At 39.9% G+C, this 12,670-nt stretch overlaps 1 protein-coding gene across 1 annotated transcript in view; it reads left to right on the top strand.

Moving 5' to 3' along the window:
• The window catches only part of ZNF704 (zinc finger protein 704), an 85,157-nt gene that overhangs the window by 58,145 nt on the left and 14,342 nt on the right, over positions 1–12,670 (top strand). Inside the window, exons 3-5 of the mRNA XM_069854291.1 lie at positions 5,402–5,505; positions 9,123–9,355; positions 12,531–12,631. Coding sequence (XP_069710392.1) covers positions 5,402–5,505; positions 9,123–9,355; positions 12,531–12,631 — 438 coding nt within the window. The remainder of the gene's footprint in view (positions 1–5,401; positions 5,506–9,122; positions 9,356–12,530; positions 12,632–12,670) is intronic.

Here is a 12,670-nt window from a genome sequence, read left to right as displayed (position 1 = left end):
AGTAGCTATCAGTACCGAAGAACATTGCCTAGGTATAACAAGGACAGCACAAAAAGACACAGAAAGGCCAGTTATGCTGCATGTGAAACAGTCCGCAAATATAACAAAGTTAGTGTGGAAAAGGTTAATTCTGTGTTTGACCATGATGAGAAAGGCAGAAATCCCTAGCTTCTGTTTAGTGCATTAGGTCTGCTTCAGATATCAAGCGCCAGTTGTCTTCTTCAGTGTGTAAATAGTAATGCTCTCTCGTGTTTTCAGGTGCATCGTTACAGTACTGTACTGATTTAATACCATGTTTGAAAATATTTCCCTTTGTTTTTTGCTTTATTGTGAAATATTACAGCTATTACCAGAGTGCTGAGGACCTCAGGTTGTTTACGTGGATCATTCGCTCTATAGTTTTTGCTTTTGTCTTTGCCAAATGAGTTAATTTTTGGTCTTCGTAATCAACAACAAAGTATAACAGCAACAAGCAAGTTCATTTATTTATCTGTGCTGTCAGTATTTTGAGTTGTTAGATGGCAACCAAGTATTGTAAATATAAGGCATTTTATGTATTAAGAATATGTTGCCACAGGATATTGTAGACCTTTGCTCAAGGCAGAAGAGTGTTGTGGTTAATTTAGATATATAGAGTCACAGTCACATATGTGGCTTTTCATGCTGGTTCCTTGTTAGAGTATTGCCTTTGCCATTAATGATGAATTGAAGAAACCTAAACCCTTTTTATTTTACTTGTAGAATGTAATTTAGGATTTTTTATTTCTTTCAGAAATACTCCTGTTATTACTAGTGCATCGATTGCAGTGACTCATTGTATGAAAAGTTGTATTTTTGGCGTGTGAACACCTGTAACGTGCTTCTCTATCAGTATTGATACAGTGCTCAGTATGACAGCATCAGTGTGATGTGACTGTAATCAGGTGATCAAAGAAAGACTTCAGAGGTCTCTCTATGAGTATGTAGAAGTACAAGTATAGGGCCAAGAGAGCGATTTAAATATTCTACAAGAGCGTACAGAAGAAGGTTCTGCAGAACTAGAGGCCTGTCAGTCTGACCTTGGTGCCTGGGAGATCATCTTGAGTGCAATCACATGGCATGTGCAGGGTAACCAGGGGATCAGGCCCAGTCAGCACGGGTTGACAAAAGCCAGGTCCTGCTTGACTAACCAGATCGTCTTCTATGATAAGGTGATCTGCTTAGTGTATGAGAGAAGGACAGTGGATGTTGTCTACCTAGACTTTAGTAAAGAACTGATTGAGTGAAGCAGTGACCTAAGATGCAGTTTTTCCAAGTGAAGGAATTGCAAGCTGGCATTTTGGTCTAAGTCAGGTAAATAATAAAGGATAGACCAAAGACTTCAAAACTAGAATAGAATATGTATTTTAGGGATTTTTGAGAGAAAGTCTAAAAAAAAAGTTACAACTGTAGATAATAGTGTGACTGATACCTAGAAGAAACAACAGAGAGGTGATCTAGGTGTGTCCAGATGGGAATGATGCTTACTTAGGAGTGCAAAGGTGACAGTGTCCAGAAGAGAGGGCCTGTGTGCCTTTCACACAGGGAGGTCAGGACAACATCCCTGCGTCAGAAAGTTGCTAGTAGGGAGGATTCAGTCCAGTAAGAAAATGCGAGTCCTCGGGGGAGTCAGCTGTTGCATGAGGAAATTAGACAGTAGGATTTAGGCTGTTGTGTTGTCTTTCAACCTGGCTATGGTACCAGCAAGTGGTTTGAGACACTTACATAGCCTTGAACTTGTCTTGGTCCCTCTTTTGGTCATCTTTTGGAGCTTAAATCCAGCATTTCCTCAGAAGGGGCTCTGACTGAAGAAGATGTGATCATTTTAAAATTAGTAAATTTATCAACAAAACAAAGAAAAGATTGAATTAGTGTAAGAAGAGTAATTAAGTTGTATTTGAGTGTGGTGGTTAAAGAGAAGGACTATTTCAAATATGAGGCTGGCCACATTAAGGTATCACAGGGATCAAGTGAAACCATTCTTCCTGCTGAGGAAGCAGACAGCCATGAAGCCAAGAGATGTGGTGTGGTGGTAAAAGGATCCATCCCCAAGGTCCTATAACTTCTGCTGCTTATGTCTCAGCTGATTCATTAAAAATCAGCTTTTGACGTATGTTTGGATTTATGAAGACTTGGAAAGAAAGGAACCCAACTGTTTGGTCTCAAATCCAGACTGGGCTGACACAAATACATCCACCCAGAAGCTGGGAAGCTGCATTTGAAGATGTGGAGTTAGAGGAAAGAAGAAATCTTCATAGCTGTATACCAGGTGATTTTACAACCAATTTAGATTTCATTGCACCTAATAACAGTATGAGCAAAGGCAGGGTTTATAACTTCACGCTACAGAAAATCACTTTAGCAATGGTGGAATAAATGGTTTGTGAACAATCAGTGTGTAACAGACAAGTTATTCTCCCGTCTGGTTGCAAATACTGATGAACATCTGTGTGCAGATCCAAATTTCCAGCAGAGAAAGGTGGAAAAGACTGGGGCAGCCTTAAGACATTGATTCATATGTGATACTGACTGAATGCAGATGACTTTAAGCAGTTCCTGTCTCCAGTTTGATGCTTTGCCTCTTTCAGAGGCTGCTGTTCGTGCAACGGTGGTGGCTAAGTGGTGTATGAAATATGTGTGTTTACATTTACAAGCCAAACTGTAAAAACGTGTTTGGAAGCAGAGTCACATAAGCCAACACTTGTAGTTGCTAAAATTCTTGTGGCTGGGCAGTATTAGCAGAGCATTCCTTGTTTGCTGGATGGAGCTGAGGAGATGTAAGACTCTGATTCCGAATGGTTGGCGAGAAAGTCCGAAGTTTTATTTATTTGAGCTTTCCCTATTGAAAACCTGTTAAATTGGATCAGGTGAGAAATAAGCAGTCCAGTAACGGCTAGAGTGCGGTTTAGCATGGCTAGAAACAGGAGGTGTGTGTGTGAGAGGGGCTTATGACCATTACTGTACTTTGCCTACCTGTGAAAATTTTCATCCTAGGCGTAGATGCCAATACTAACAATTTTGGGGCATTATTGAGAGAAGAAAAGAGCAAAGGGTGGTTTTTCAGAGTCGTAGTCTGAGTCATTGTAGAGGAAAAAGTATATCAATACAAAGGAGCTAAAAAGTTAAATTTATAGTCTGTTTGGAGAAACTTTGAGATTTACTCAGGATTTAGACTATGACATCTTGACACCAACTTGGCAAACGCTTGCAACAACTGATACAGTGTGATTTTGCAATTCTGAAGAGTCCTAGACAGGAACACATTTGTCTTGTTGCCACACACATGGAAGAGCCTTGTTGGAAGGCTGATTGCAAACACTAGGGATTCTCTGTTGGGAAGACTGTGGTCATTTTGTCCTCATATGTTGCAGAATTGCAAATATTAGCAGTTCATCCATAACTGGCTAAAGGAGTAGGGACAGTTGATGTAGTCTTTCAGGAGTGGACTACAGTGCAGCTGAATGCTTCCTAGAGAATGAATTTTCACAGTGGGATATTAAGAGATTGGAAAATCATCTGGCAGGGTTGGTCTCCAGAAAATGTAGCATCTCCATGTTATCTGTGAGGAAAGAGCCCAGAGGAATTTGGCATTCCGAGTGAAATATTTCTGTGTGGGTGAGAGGACCTGATGGGTGACAGAAGTGGGGATTACCTGATTACAGCAGATATCCCAGACCTTTACAGTAATCAGTAATGGCCGTATGGCTTCCGTGCTCTTTGTAAAAGCCTTGGCTGAAGGAAAGGAGGGTTTCTGTGGACATAATGAGAATGCAGCAGGAACCATCATTAGTGTTTTGGTTCCAGGCACTGATGTGTTGCAAAAGACAGTCACGAGAGCTAAGCTGTCGTGTGGCATGGGAGATTGTTCATTGACATCTGCCTGGGTCCGTGCATCAGCCAGGAAGCAGCAGTGAACTGTATCATGGACAAGTTTGAGGTTTGCTCACTAAAATATCAAGAGTCTTTCACTGTAGCATGGCTTTCAGTTAATGAACCTTCCACCCAATGGGTGAAGTGGGATACTATAACAGGGGACAGCGATGAGCATGTCCTATTCCTCTTGGTGATTTACTGGTTAACAGTTGATAGAAAACATCAGATAACTAAACACTTCTCATACTGGGCTTTAAATAAAGACTCAACCTGATTAGGTAGAGTTCCCTGCAAGGCACAGAGCATATTCTAGAAACCCCATAGTGCCGAATAGAGGAGGTTAAAGTGTTGTTTTGTAAGAACGAATTAAATTTGATCTCTAGTAAATGAGAAGGTGGTCTTGAATGATCAGGCATACGTACATTTGAAAGCAGACATTAACAGGAAGGTTTCTGCTTTGGTTCCACTGTTCCACAAGGATGGAAAGCAAAAATCTGCTAACTTAGTGGGTTTTATTGTTGTATTTTGGTATGTTCATTCTTCAGAAATTGTACATTGTCAGGAAGGGAGTTGCTTTTTGGGGGGTGGGGGGGAAAGCGATAGTACATACATTTTACAGACTAAGAAAATCCTTCAATGTGTAAAAAAAAAAAAAAAGACTGCTTGAGCACTGGATCGCTGAAGCCTGGTTTCTGTAGGTATCAGTTGTCTCCAGATCGTCTCCTCTCTCCCACAAAAGACTGCCCTCCTCTGCCTTATTACCCCTTCTCCATGCCCTCTCCTCTAAGTTCAGGCTGGTTTCCAGCAAGACAGAGCTAAGGCAGCTCCAGGTCACTCTCTTCCTGCTATGCTATCCTGCTGGCTCAGGCACCCGTCACACCTGCAGAAAGCTCTTCCCTTTTCTTTTTTTTTCTCTCCCCTGAACTGCTTTTCTGACAGCTTGCTAATTATTTTAAATAATTCATTTATAACCTGACCAGGAGAAAATTAAGACTGATCTTTCAGAGAAAGTAGAGGAAAGTTAATAACATTAAGAGGAAGCAGCAAAGAAAAAATTGTGTCCCTTGGCTCCAGTTCATAGTTCTTCCTCACCCTACAGGAAGTCGTATATGTTATCAGTGTTACTAGTAATCTTACCCAGGTTTGCATCCCTACATCTTCATTCAAAAGAAGAAGCATTAAACATATACTTGGCTCTAAGGATACAAATAGCTGAAATTCACTGAATGAAACTTACAGACCGTCACAGTAATCCCAACACTTTTATATGAAGAAGTATTCTCTTTTCCACCTGCTCCTCTTATTTATGCTGAACTGGTTTGCTAAAAGTAGCCACTTGGTACGTTCAGGTTGCCAGAAGACAAAAGGTTTTACAACTGCTTGCTGGCCTGCTTTGGTTGCTGGTTTAGGATTTGATCTGTTATATTAAAAGAAACCCCAAACAATAAACTAAAAAAAAGTTTAGTTTATTTGCTGATGTATTTCCTGCCTCCTATTCACTGTGTTTCAGAAAATCTTCAGAAGAACTGGACATGGACAAAGTAACAGCAGCCATGGTACTCACCAGTTTATCCACCAGCCCTTTGGTCCGCAGCCCTCCTGTCCGACCCAATGGTAAGTGTACAGGGCTGTGTACTTGGGGGTTTATTTCCAGGAGTTGTGGCCATGGTGGAGGATAAAGAGTGAATGACTGTCCTCTGGTAGTGGCCTGTGTGTACTGGGGGTCACCCTGTGTGAGCTTTGCTCCAACAGAGTTGAGATCTTTGGTGCAGCATTGGCAGATATGAGAAGAAACTATTTCTGTAACCAGAGAGTGACTCCAGTTCATGAAACAGGAGGTGCCTTATTTCATAAGTGGGAGATGAGTGCTGCGGAGTGTCTCCTGACCTCACTGAAACACTAATTTTCCGAACAGTTTATTTGCAATTGCACATATGCAGTAAATACAGCAGCAGTTGTTCCTCTCCGCAACCCCTGGAAGTCAGATGAGATTTTACTCAACACTACCACGAGGCAAAGCACTTCCAGATCAAAGCCCTCATCTGAGAGGCCGTGCAGTAGCATTCTGCATGGCAATAGGTCTGGTCCACTGATGCAGGATTAGACCATCAGTTCTTGTGCTCTTGGCAACTCTCTTAACCATCAAATCCATAATCCCTTAAAAGACTATTCCATTCTTGGTTTAGTAGAAGACACACAAACAGAAATAAATCTAAACAGTGAGTAATAATAATGAAATTGCTATTGAAATACAATTGATCTATGCAAGCTTGGCTGGACTTACAAGGGAATGTTAAAAATGTTAAATTTTAATGAATAATCTTAAATTGGGACACCCTTGTTAGCACAGTTTGTATGGCTCTGGCTTTTCTTACTCACTTGTGACTTTAAATAAACAGTATTTGGCCTCCTAGTGTAAATAACTGGAGTATTTGAGGAATGCTTAGATACATGAATTAATAGGAAAGTAGTTTTTTGCGTTTCTTCATGGAAGCACAGGCAATCGCCTGAATGATGTTGTACTTAAAAATGATCCATACTATGAGGAATGTCCCAGCTTTAAAGATTTTTGAATAGTAGTGTAGGGTTTTTTTTCGTTGTTTTTTTTCCAGAAAACTGAAGTTTTAGCCATTTAGGTGGAAGTCTAGACATGAACACCCATAGATGCTGCCTTTGTGCTTTCCACACACTTACCAAATGTTTAAAACCATAAGTATTTGTGGCGTTACAGAGTACCGCTGCTCTGAGGACCCCTGGGAAACTTACAGTGGTGACATCCCCAGTGACTGCCTGAAAAAATAATCCATGCGTTTTGAGTAGTCGCAGGCAAGATATTGAAGCTGTTGTTGGGCACCTTCTCCCAAAGATACTTTATTTTCATGTGAGTGAAGACTTACTAAAGGCTACAATAGAAGTGTAAGGGTTTGATAATTTAAAGCTCTTATGGTGTTGCAAGGCTAGGCTCTGATCTTAGTAACATGAGCTACAGATGTACTAATGATTAATTTTTTCCACATCCTTTTCCAAAAAAGGGCAGTAAGTAGCAGTGTAATTAAAGAAATGTTTGTTTAAGCAAATGGAATTTTGCTTGGAAGTAAAAAAAAATAACATTAGTAATAAGAATGAAGTCTGATCTGTGCTGGAATTACTGGAGATGATCACCCATGTACACTGGATCAGAGTCTAGCCCTTGTTTCCCTGCAGCTGAGTAATACTTGATCTGGTTCTCTTTCACGCAACTCCAGCAATGTGAAAAGAGCACCAAAATAAGAGTAAGTTGCATTTATTTATATTTTAAACTTCTTTACATTGGCAGATTTGTTAGTATTAATGACAGCCAGTGTTTGGCTTTTCCCTTTTGTCAGCCTTGTTCAGTCTTTTCCATACTACTTTAAAAATGTTCTTACTTATATCTCTTTCTCAGCAAGGTGAGGAGAAGCTGTAAAAGCTGAGAATAGAATCTACCACCATAAATGTGTCAGAATTAGTATTTGAAAGTGCCATATACTTTGGTTTTCTGAGGAAATGGAAATTTCAAACCATACTAAGGTCACAAGTTGATACCAGATGTACTTCTTGGCTTTGGCATGAGACTCAAGTACAAATAGAAACAAAACCCACCTCCATTACAGTCACATCAAGACTGTAATCATGAACCAAAACATGAGGTTTTTATATGTTAACTTATTAGCTATTGGAAATGTGTGTGTCCGTTTCCAAAGAGGAGTTGAGGGGTGGAAGGGGTGGTTGACCCTATTTATGTTCTGTGGCCCTGATCAATAAGTGCAGGGTTTTGGCTGCTGCCTACACAAGGGGCTATTTTTTCACATGTGCTTATGTGGTGGAGCACTTCATTCTGTTTTGTTAGCAGCTTACGTTAATGGTTAAGGTTTTCATCCAAAACCTACTGAATTAGGAGAAAAAAAAATAATTGGTTTTGGGTTAAGCTTTTGGTGGCAAGTGGTAGACATTATTTTCTTGCTGATGTCATTAGTTAAATTTATCTGTAAGAAACTGAGCAGGAATGAAGGAGTGACTTCTGCAGAACTCTAAAAGGCAGGCGCTGGCTTGAAAAGACTCTCACACTTAAATAATGTCTCATGAACAGATAAGATGTTATTTGCTTGCCAGTTCCAAAGTTGCCTATTGCACAATACTCAGCCACCTACAGCGTTGTTGGGAAAAGCTTTCTGTGTCTGAGTTAGGGAGAAACTGCAGCTAAACCATCTCTGCACACGTGCCCAAGCCCTGTGAGAACATGAAGCTTCAGCCAGAGCCACCCTTAATTGCACTGTAGGGCACACTCAGGCCATACCGGTGCTGAGCTGATGGCCTACACACTCTTCTCCTTTCATCAGCCCTTTAGGGATTGGGAAGAGTGACAGGCCAATGTCTACTGCCTGAGGACCTCAGCACGTGAAGCATGGATCAAGCTGTGCTTCAGACTGCGAAAGCAGTGTTGTTACTCCCACCCATGGTGTTGTAGAGTAACCTGTTATTCTGCATGTCAGCTCACCACCTAATGTTGAGGGGCTGCTGCAGTGAGGAATAGGTTCCGCACAGTGTCTGTATGTCCCACTTCTGAAATCAGATGCCTAATGATACACCTATGTGAAGAAAAAAAGGTATATCCTTCCAAGGATACACACCACCTCAATTAGAGATTCAAATTAGGCAGAGGTGTGTACACTGGGAGATTATGAGTAGACAATTAGAGTGTAATTATGGTTTTCTTTGGTTTTCTATGGTTTTAGCCGTGCAGTGACGCTCGTGTTATTATAGATCTACTTAGTGTTCTGGGGCCCAAAGTGTACATCCCCTTCCCAGGGGATCTCCCATTGGCTGTGTGGTGCCTTGGAGCTTGCTTTGACACCCCACTGCCGTCATGTGTTCCTTTGAAAGCTGAGGGTGTATTTGAATCCTTTAATTCTGCATGCAATATCTGACTGTTTATTGCGGTTTGTGCTCCAGAAGAGGTTGTTTTTCCAAACCCAGTATTTCATTTTAGAAAAATACTTCGTTTTGTTAAAGCACTTGAAGAATCAAGTGTGGAATGTGTAATTTGTGTGCAGTGAGATAGATGTGCTTGTACTGTCTGCATTCAGTGCTTTCACTTTCCTGTATTAAACATACAGTTAATTTCCAACAGGGCATCTAAGCCTTTGATAAAGGAGCTGCTTAGCCCTAACACATGATACTGTTGTAATGATGGCTGTTGTTGTTCTTGACAGAATCCTTTAATGGATCTTGGAAAGAAGGAGGATTTGTGCCTTCTAGTACCTGCAGCAGTGGATACTGGAGCTGGAATGCTCCCAGTGACCAGTCCAACCCATCCACCCCCTCTCCACCTCTGTCAGCTGATAGCTTCAAAGCTTTTCGGACACCTTCTCAGCCAGATGATGGTATCGATGAAGCTGAAACAAGCAACCTTCTCTTTGATGAACCCATTCCTAGGAAGAGAAAGGTTAGCTTTACGTTAAATTCCATACCCATGGACAGATAGGATGTTAGTACACTTATTTTGCCATGAGAAAAGAGCAGGTCACCCAAACAGCTCTGTATGTGTATCCCTCCTTGGCATCCAGTTACTGTAGGTACTTAGCCTAGTCACTATGTCTTGTTCAACCTAGTCACCTACTGCACACACATGCTGCCATTAGCACCACATATTTGCTGGCAGATGGTGAGGTTCTACAGAGCATCCTGCACAGAGAAAACTAGAGTGATTTCTGGAACGTGTTGCTTCTGGCCATTCAAGGGATTTCTGTCCTACTTTGGCTGCTTCTTTGTTTGCAGAATGCAACAGGCAGCCTTTACATGTCATCACAACAATTAGATATGACCTTAATGCTTCTTGTTCTCTGAAAGTGCTGTTTGTCTGACAGCATGTCAGATACCTTAATAGTGTGAAGCTTTCTCTGTGCAAACATATGGAGTGAAAAGAGGGACAGAGAGATCAAGCCTGATGGCTTTTGATACAGCATTAGCAGTGGCCAAATTTATCCTTGGTAGGAGTGCAAAAGCAGGCTAAATAAAACACAGTTTAAAAAAAAACAAACAAAACAAACATGTCCACAACTAGCCCCCGAAGAGCCAGCAAGCAGGCTCTTCTTGAAGAAAAGGAAAACAAAGAGATGGCAGTAGTCCAAGTTTCCTTCCCTCCCAATGCAACAGGACAGATTTTACATAGCAAGATGAAAAAGGGCTTTTTGTGAGAAGAGGGAAAAACAGAGAATTTATTCTCCTTAGTGACTTTGTTTCTGGCTCAGTCTGAGACAGTTAATTGCTTCATCGCCAGCAGGAAGAAATTTTAATGATTGTTTAAACCTGTTCAGATTTATCCTTCTGCTCCAGAAGTTGCTTATTTGCAGACCCACACTATTCTGCCCTTGTTTGCGGGAGAGTGGTGCAAAAAGTTTGTGCTTCTTGCTAAAAAGGAAAAAAAAATATTTTGGAGGACATTTTTGTTATAATAAATTGAAGATAGAGTTGATTCTTAAATAAAGACAGAGGTGATTTAGGGAGTGTGGGACATGAGTAGGAATGCCAAAGTGTGCTGGTCTATCTTTTACGTCTCAGTTAAAGTTCAGCTTATTAGCACTACTTCTATTGCTCAGCTGTGATGAGACAGATGGGTTTGCAGCTGCTGTCTGTATTGTTACCAAAGTTGTCTTCAAACATTTCTGTTTATATACCCAGCACAGATCTAGTACACTGTCTGTTCTGGTTTATGGGGATTTTGCTCTGTATGGTAAATGTTTAGTTTTGATAAATAATAACACTACCTGCCAAACTTTGTTTTATAAATGAACTGCATTTCCTGCATTTTTTTTTTATTCTGGTCCCAGCATGATACTTTATCTGAGTACAGCTTTGCACCTCTAGCAGCTGAAATAAAAATACTCAGGTTGTTTCTTCTTCAGTGATGTAAAAATCATAAAGAATAAACATGGAAACGGATTATTCAGTAACCTTACTTTTACTCATTAAGGTTTCTTCCATTTCATGTGTGGAAAATGTCATGTTAGCAACTGCTAGCCATTAAGAAAGTTGTTTGCTTAAAAGTTTCCATTAACGTAGCTATTCCTCACCAAACAATTTGGAGTCCTAGCATTAACAATTAAGCTAAACCACAGTGCAGCTAAAAGATTGGTTTAACCATCAAACTGGAGATTGGTGTTAAACCATTCTGTGTTCATAAAGATGCAGACAGTGTTCAAGATGTCATATTGGAATTCCTAAGATGTAGATGATAAGCGTGGTCTTCATCTTGTCACCGTGGTTTGTTGTGGGCTTTTGAGCTGATAATGATAGTCTTTAGTGTGTTCTATTGCAAAAGTAAGAAATATATCTGTCAGAATTGCTAGATGGTTTATATTCAATTTTAAGAGAGTTCTAGAGCTATTTGAGAAGTAGTTGTATTATCAGATCAAAAAAATATAGAGAGAATTTATGGGTGATTTATTCCAAAGTAGAAGTTTTCATACAAGCAATATGATCAGATACCTCAAATCATAAAACCCTTAGCATCTGTACTTTCAAACAGGAGATGTTAGACTGCCAAGAGACTGTGAGAACATGCTACTACAATCAGCTTGTATTTTTCAAAAAAACATCAGCTGAAATTTAAAAAAAATATATTCTAATCATTGTCTTTCTAACAAATCTGGAAACCTGTCATTTGCTGGCATTCAGGTTCAACGGGTCCAAACTGAAGAAGGCACCAAGTCAACTTCTGTTCAAGACATAGCAAAGCATGTACTTAACTCTAAGGATGTACTTGTTCCCTTTTTTTTAAGTCAAGCTTTATATTAATATATATAATCTTACACGCAACTAGAATTATAGGATAATAACACAGTATTGTGAAGCTCTTCCACATATTTTCTTTAATAATGTGTTCTGTAATAATAGAGAAAATTATTTTTGAGAAGTACAAATTATTTAGATTTTTTTATATAATTTAAAATATATATAGTAGGATTCATTAAGGAGTAAAATTAGCTTTTAAAAAAATCTGTACAGTTTGGCAACACTTCTGTTTGCTACCACATACTGTGCTTTAAATTAAGACCAGTTCTCTCTGGAGTCTTCAGAACATTGAGGATTGGACTGGTTGTGCTCTCAATTGATGATAACTCAGTTTAGGCCAATGAAGTTGTATTAAGGAATATAAAATGAGATTATAAGAAGCTACGATTTTCTGGCCCAATCTTTTTCTGCTTTGCAAAATTCACAAGGAGAAATATTCACAGGAGCTTCCCTTAGGAAGATCTAAACTGAGGAAGGTGCCTTGCATTAGCTGAAAAGTCCTCATCAGTTGTGCTTTGAAATGCTCCAAAGAAGTGTAGGACGTTTTTATATCCTCTGTCTCTTTTAGCAAGGAGACAGAAACAGGAACTTGCAAATGAAAAAGCTGTGTCAAGGAGTGGAGAGAGGCAAATATTTGCCGCAAGCTGCTACTGTGTCTTTTCACTGGGATTCCATTGGTTTCAGTAGGATGACACTGTTGACAGAGATATGGATATCATTACAAATTCAGTGTTAGAGGCTCTAAACCTTTGCAGTGATTTGGGTGGTTTGGCTTTCCTTCTTTCTAATTTTCATGCAACTAATGTTGTTTTACTCATAATTTCTAGAACTCCATGAAGGTGATGTTCAAATGCCTGTGGAAAAACTGTGGGAAGGTACTGAGCACAGCTGCAGGGATTCAGAAACACATACGGACCGTTCACCTTGGGTAAGAGACCAGTCTCTTTAGAAGTCTAAAGAATTTGAT

The sequence above is a fragment of the Phaenicophaeus curvirostris genome, chromosome 3, assembly GCF_032191515.1.
Source record: "Phaenicophaeus curvirostris isolate KB17595 chromosome 3, BPBGC_Pcur_1.0, whole genome shotgun sequence".
Taxonomy (NCBI): Eukaryota; Metazoa; Chordata; class Aves; order Cuculiformes; family Cuculidae; genus Phaenicophaeus; species Phaenicophaeus curvirostris.
This window is presented reverse-complemented; position numbering and strand designations above follow the sequence as displayed.